The 6,462-nt window shown below is 37.4% G+C and overlaps 1 protein-coding gene across 1 annotated transcript in view; it reads left to right on the top strand.

Annotated features, from left to right (window-relative positions):
- Positions 1-5,741, top strand: part of LOC107742864 (homeobox protein NOBOX-like) — an 8,652-nt gene extending 2,911 nt beyond the window's left edge. Inside the window, exons 6-8 of the mRNA XM_016555937.1 lie at positions 4,084-4,490; positions 4,560-4,870; positions 5,672-5,741. Coding sequence (XP_016411423.1) covers positions 4,084-4,490; positions 4,560-4,861 — 709 coding nt within the window. The 3' untranslated portion in view covers positions 4,862-4,870; positions 5,672-5,741. The remainder of the gene's footprint in view (positions 1-4,083; positions 4,491-4,559; positions 4,871-5,671) is intronic.
- Positions 5,742-6,462: the final 721 nt, after the last annotated feature.

Below are 6,462 nucleotides of genomic sequence, written 5' to 3'. Positions count from 1 at the left end.
CAAGTATTCCCTTAAAATCTACTTAAAGGGATAGTTTGCCCAAAAATTTAAATTCTGTCATCATTTACTCACCTCATCTCGTTCCAAACCCATTAGACTTTCCTCTGAGGAACAAGATATTTCTTCTTCTTTGTCCCATACAATGGACATCAATGGTTACCAAAAAAGTGTGGTTACAAACGTTCTTTAAAATATATTTTGTGTTCTACAGAATAAAGTTATACAGGTTTGGAACAGCATGAGGTTGAGTAAATGATGGCAGAACATTATGGGGGGGGGAAAGGCCTTTGCAATCAAAGTCTGAGAGTTCTTAATGTAAGACGGATAATAATGCTCCTTTTTTGATAGGATGCAGAATCAGTTCTGAATTGATGAAGAGTTCATTCATATCATTCTTTTCTGGAATGATACAATTGTCTTTTTTATACAATGTCATATTTACAGATGGTCCATGTCCTCTGTGTGAGGAGGATGAGCAGAGAAGGTATTGTAGATATGGAAACACCGAGCAAGATAATGAGAGAGAAATAAACAGTGATGTAAAAGAGGTGGAAGACAAGGAGTCACATGAGTTCAAGAGGGACTCTCAGGTGAAACTAGAGGAAATAACTGAGGAGAATTGGACAGCAGGTCAAGAACCTGAAGATAGGAAAATGGAGATGGAAGAGGAAGAAAACAAAACTGAAGACGTCAAACAGAAAAATGAAAAAGACACAGAGGATGACGAAGAGACAAACAAAAAAGTAGATAATGTAGAAGCCGGTGAAAAATATAGCAAAGATGAGCAGGAAAGTACATTAGGTTTCAAAAATGATGAAACAAAGACAGATGATGATGATGCAGAGGCAAACGACTTGCTGGTGCCGCCTCTAGAGGATGACTGTATTTTGCAGATGGGCCCAGACTGCACCATAGACCTGGTGATGGTGTGTGATCAGTCGGTGGAGAGATGTTTGAATGAAGACCTTTTGTTATGCCCCCCCAAATCTTCAGATCTCCCCCAGCAGCCCAGACCGTTATCTATCACATTACCCCCTCAAAATACCACAGTACTCCCCTTTCAACCCCAGTCTCTACTTCAACCTCACGTCCCACCACAGGCCCAGCTGGAGGCCCCATGCTTGGGCAAACGGCCCTATGGAAGCAGCACCGATGTACCCACCGGACAGCTGGAGGTGACGCTGCGGCAGGTGTACAGCACTCGCCGCTACACCCGTTTTGCCAGCAGAGCGGCCCCTCTCATACCTCTGGCCTCAGTTGGTGGACAAACCAGCAGTCAGGCTTTAAGCATGGATGGCATGGATGCTCCTCTAATGCCTCCGAAGAAGAAAACCCGCACCTTCTACAGCACCGGTGACATATTAAACATATTAAAGGCATAGTTCACCCAGAAAATAAAATTCTGGCATCATTTACTCAGTTTCATGTCATTTTAAACCTGTATAACTTACTTCTGCAGAAACACAAAAAAATATATTTTGAAAAATGTCTGTGGGTTTTTTTTTTTTCATCCATACAATATAAGTCAATGGGGTCCAATGTTGTTTTGGACCCCTACAGACTTTCTTTGTATGGACGAAATATCTTATTCTGTGTCCCACGGAAGAAATGCTTGTATTTAATATAGTGTTTATTGTCTATATAAAGAAGTCTCTTATGCTCACCAAAGCTGCATTTATTTGATCAAAAATATAGTGAAACAATAATATTGTGAAATATTATTACAATTCAGAACAACTGTTTTCTATTTTAATAAATTAAATTTCTTCCTGGAATGGCAAAGCTGAATTTTCAGCAGTCATTACTCCAGGCTTCAGTGTCACATGATCCTTCAGAAATTATTCTAATATGCTGATTTGGTGATAAAGAAAAAAAAATCTTATTATTATCAGTGTTGAAAACAGTTGTGCTGCTTCATATTTATTTTTAGAAAATGTGATCCATTATTGTTAGGATTCTTTGATAAATAGCAATTTAAAAAAAACAGCATTTATTTGAAGTAGAAATCTTTTGTCACATAATACATGCCTTTACTGTTACTTTTGATCAATTTAATGCAGCCTTGTTGAATAAAAGTATTATTATTATTATTTTAAATCTTACTGGCCCCAAATGTTTAAATGATACTGTATCAGTTTACACAAAAAAAGGAAAAAAACTGAAGCAGCAAAAACTGTTTTCAACATAGATCAGTTGGAGGAGCTGGAGCGTGTGTTTCAGGACGATCACTACCCTGATGGAGACAAGAGAAAGGAGATCGCTGCCACCATTGGTGTTACGCCCCAGAGAATCATGGTCACTGTTCATGGGCATCCATTCCTTAGGATCTCATTAAATGAATCTAAATGCATACAAGTGTCAATAATTGTTCTCTGATCCTCACATCAGGTGTGGTTTCAGAACCGTCGAGCCAAATGGAGAAAAACAGCAAAAAAACCTCCTGCTAGTCGGGGTCAACCTTCTGTCCAGGTCAACAGGTGAGTGACCCCACTGACGCAATGCAGCTAACATGCTGTGTGATGCGATGCATATAGTTGTTTATATAATTCATTTGTGTGTGTGCAGGTCACAAATTCCCTCAGCTCCTGCTGTTACATCTCAGCATGCCAAACCTGGAAACACACTTCCCCCCTACAGTACCATCCGGACCAGCTGCACTAGTCCACCAGGTCACATACTCAAACATACACCTAAACAGTTTAATTAAGCTGTATTTTAGGGCTTAAGCTATTTAATTCAATTATGCGTTACGGATTAAACTCTTTAGTTAACCTAAGGACTACAGGACTTAAGCCATTTAATTAAACTATTTAATTAGAACAAATTGAAAACGTCAGATATTCCAAATATGGACACCTGTTTTTTGTGCATATGCAATTTTCTATGCGCATCAGGTCCAGCTTGTGTTGATGTGGCACCTTGTGTGTCTCAAGGAGGTTTTTTGGAGTACATGCCCCCTCCCATGCACAGTCCTCCTCCGATACGGCGTGCTTCCCTGCCTCTCATCACGGCATACAACCCCCCTTCTCATACCGTGTCCCTGCTGCTGGACACACCTGAACACAGTGAGCCCAGCTCTGCAGACACAATGCCACTGAGTTTGCAGACCGACACCGGGTTAGTATGAAACTAGGTTACTCATCGCCTGCACTTCCTTTGTTAACCACTAGACGTCAGCACAGAGCAAAGTGGAGGTGTGTGTACTACAGTAGAATTAACAGGTGTTCCTGCCACAGACTGCCCTAATATTATTGGGCTTCTGCACAACAGGCCATAGCGTTTTTTTTGTTTGTCTTTTTTTACATTAAATTGATCAAAAGTGACAGTAGATATATTTATAATATTACAGAAGATTTCTATTTTAAATCAAATGCTGTTCTTTTCTATTCTGAACTTTCTATTCATTGAAGAATTCTGAAAATATAATACAAGAATACAACAAAATATTAATCAGCTGTTTTCAACATTGAATATAATAATTTCCTGAGCACCAGATCAGCATATTAGAATGATTTCTGCAGGATCGTGTGACGCTGAACACTGCTGAAATTTCAGCTTTGCTATTACGGAAATTATTTTAAAGTTATTTTAAAATGTAATAATATTTGACAGTTTTACTGTTTTTAAGTAAATGCAGCTTTGTTTAGCATAAGAAACGTTAAGAAAACCTGTTAAACCTGCTATTTTATGTTGACATTGACATTTCTTGCTTATAAAAATGAATATTCTGCTGGGGAAAGTATTTGTATGTAAAACTATATCATAAAATGAACAAGACAGACCGCTATTATTGCATTAATCAAACACATTCAGACTGCCAACAAATTCTGAGATGGGTTTTTCATTATTAGTATTATTATATCTAAATGTATATAATGTCTATAAGTTAGATATATATAAATCAATGATAATAATAATAATATTAATTGACATGTATTAATTTAAATTAGTATGATTTATCATTATTACTATTGTTATGAATATCAAAGGCCCAACACGATTGTTGGAAATATCACCTATATGTTCAATCAAATCTTTTAATGTCACGTGATATAGTTCCTCAAGTCTTTTTGCTGTTTACAGGTTTGACTATGACGGCTTGGGAACCTCTGTAAAGCTGGACTACATGACTTCTGCTCCACAGAACAGCACTTTCAATTTCCAGCTCAACACATTTCCTCAACAGTCTAACACTTTATTAACTCAGCAGACAAATAGTCTCCTACCTCAGCAAACAAACACATTGTTACCCCAGCAAACCAGTTGTCTTATGCCCCAACAGTCCAGCACAATATTGCCCCAGTACTCCCACCTGTCGTACCTCACGCCCTCTCCCTACCTCACACCCAACTCCACAGAGAGCAGCAGTGCTCCTTATCTGCCCCTCACCACAGGAACCAACAACACTCTGCCCGCATACACCAGCAGCGGACATGCGTATCTCCAGTCTCAAACTGGCAACCAGATGCTGCTTCAGTCAGGAGTTCATGGTAAGTCAACCACATTACACCTTTGGGGAAAAAACATCTTAAAGTAGTAACTTATGTGTTTCTATGAAGCATTTCAGGCTTACCCTTGGACAACTGACATGTATAGTCAGTCGGGTCAGTATACACAGGCGGTATTTCGGCCACAGTTATCATCACAGGGTCACGAGAGACAATACTCCCAGCTCCTGCCCCAGCAGCAGTACGTTCAGTTTGAAGGAGCGCCGCCGCAGCCCAGCCTACCTAAACCCACCCCTGACCCCCTTCTGCCCAATGTCAAAGTAGAGTCTGAAGACATGGGCCACAGCCAGCCAATCAGAGTCAGTGAGGCAGAGCCCAACTTTCATTGCGATTTCTCACCAATCAACTTTTAACAACAGCAGGTAATGCATGATTTTTTTTTTTTATTGTGGTATGTGAATGGAGAGCCTATAAGTACATATTGTGTGTTTTATAATTGCTTGAAGAACAATACAATTAATGATCATTTTTGGAAAACTAGATCAGGGGTTTCCAACCTGGGGTCAGGGAGCTGACCGGGGATGCTGGGGGGTGTAAAGACTGGGGAAAAATTAATGAAATAGTTCATATTATTAAAAAAAAGTATGTATTTCATCTCTCCTTGCAAGGTGCAGGGAGTATTTGTGTTGTATTTGTGTTGAATCTGGATTATTAGAGTTAACAAACTTAAACCATTAAAAAATAAATTTTTGTAAATGTAAATTAAATAAGCATTAACTGAAATAAAACAAATTAAAAAACTTAATAAAAAGACAAACTTATTTCAGCTAATGCCAAAGAAATATTAGTTTAACTAAAATAACTCAAACTAAAAGTGAAATAATAATAAAAACTTTAACATGAAAACGGGGGGGGGAAATAAATAAAAACAACTTTAAAATATTAATAATTACTTGCATCTTAGTAATACTAAAACAACACAGTGTTGTATCCTTATATTTAAAAAAAAATTTGTATAAATGTTTTCTTCGGGTTTATAAATCTGACAGTACAGATAATAATATTTATATTTATTTTGACATTCTAAATGTCAAATATTTTTGTGACAGTCTAAAAGTCAATTTAATTTAATGTGTATACCATTTAAATGAGTCTTGATACTTGAATATTGTCTCTTGTGTTGTTGACTAATATTACTGATAAATGTCTGTGTTGTATTTCAGGGTACTGACTGTGAAGATCTGCAAGCAATATTTTCATTTCTTTATATGTCTTCTGTTTTTTTGTTGTGGTGTGCAGGAGCTATTAAAATGCTCTTTCACTGATGATTTACTGTGTTTGTTGTTATGTATGTTCACAAGATTTAGTGGACTAGTAAACTAGATTGATGCATATCCACAGCCAGTAATGTATAGGACCTGTTTGTCAATGACACAAATAGGAATCACAGGGCCCAGGACAAACCATTATGTTCAGACTTCCCTTTTAGTTTAATCACAGATTGAGGGAAAGTATGTACAGTATGTGAGAGCACCTGTAGAAGAGACTGGCACTTGCCACAAGGGGGCGCTGTTTTACAAGAGCATTGATCTCAGTTGAAGAGATTGCACAATCCTCTACAACAAGCTTCTGAGGTCTTTTTGAAAGTTTTGTTGCATTCAGTTTGTAGCATTCAGTCCTCCTCTTTCAGGGCTTGCCTCTTTATACTTACCACGATATACTTTATTCTCTTTCTCCATAGCTTTACTCAACTACTCTCAAGTGGAATTGAGAGAGTGTATTTGTACAAAGAAAATTTTAAAAGATGTCAAACATAGAGTTTTTAAATTTTAAAAGATGTCAGAAACACAGAGTTTAGGCTATGATCAGATCAAAACAGTTATTTTTGAATAATCGACTCTGGGTTTAATATTTCTTTATTTGAATGACTGAAGTTTGATTTAACAACAAATCGAAATAGGAACAAAAAGAAATAAAGAGATTTTCTAATAGGCTAATAATAATAATAATAATA

The sequence above is a fragment of the Sinocyclocheilus rhinocerous genome, unplaced genomic scaffold, assembly GCF_001515625.1.
Source record: "Sinocyclocheilus rhinocerous isolate Xijiao unplaced genomic scaffold, SAMN03320098_v1.1 scaffold1338, whole genome shotgun sequence".
NCBI lineage: Eukaryota > Metazoa > Chordata > Actinopteri > Cypriniformes > Cyprinidae > Sinocyclocheilus > Sinocyclocheilus rhinocerous.
This window is presented reverse-complemented; position numbering and strand designations above follow the sequence as displayed.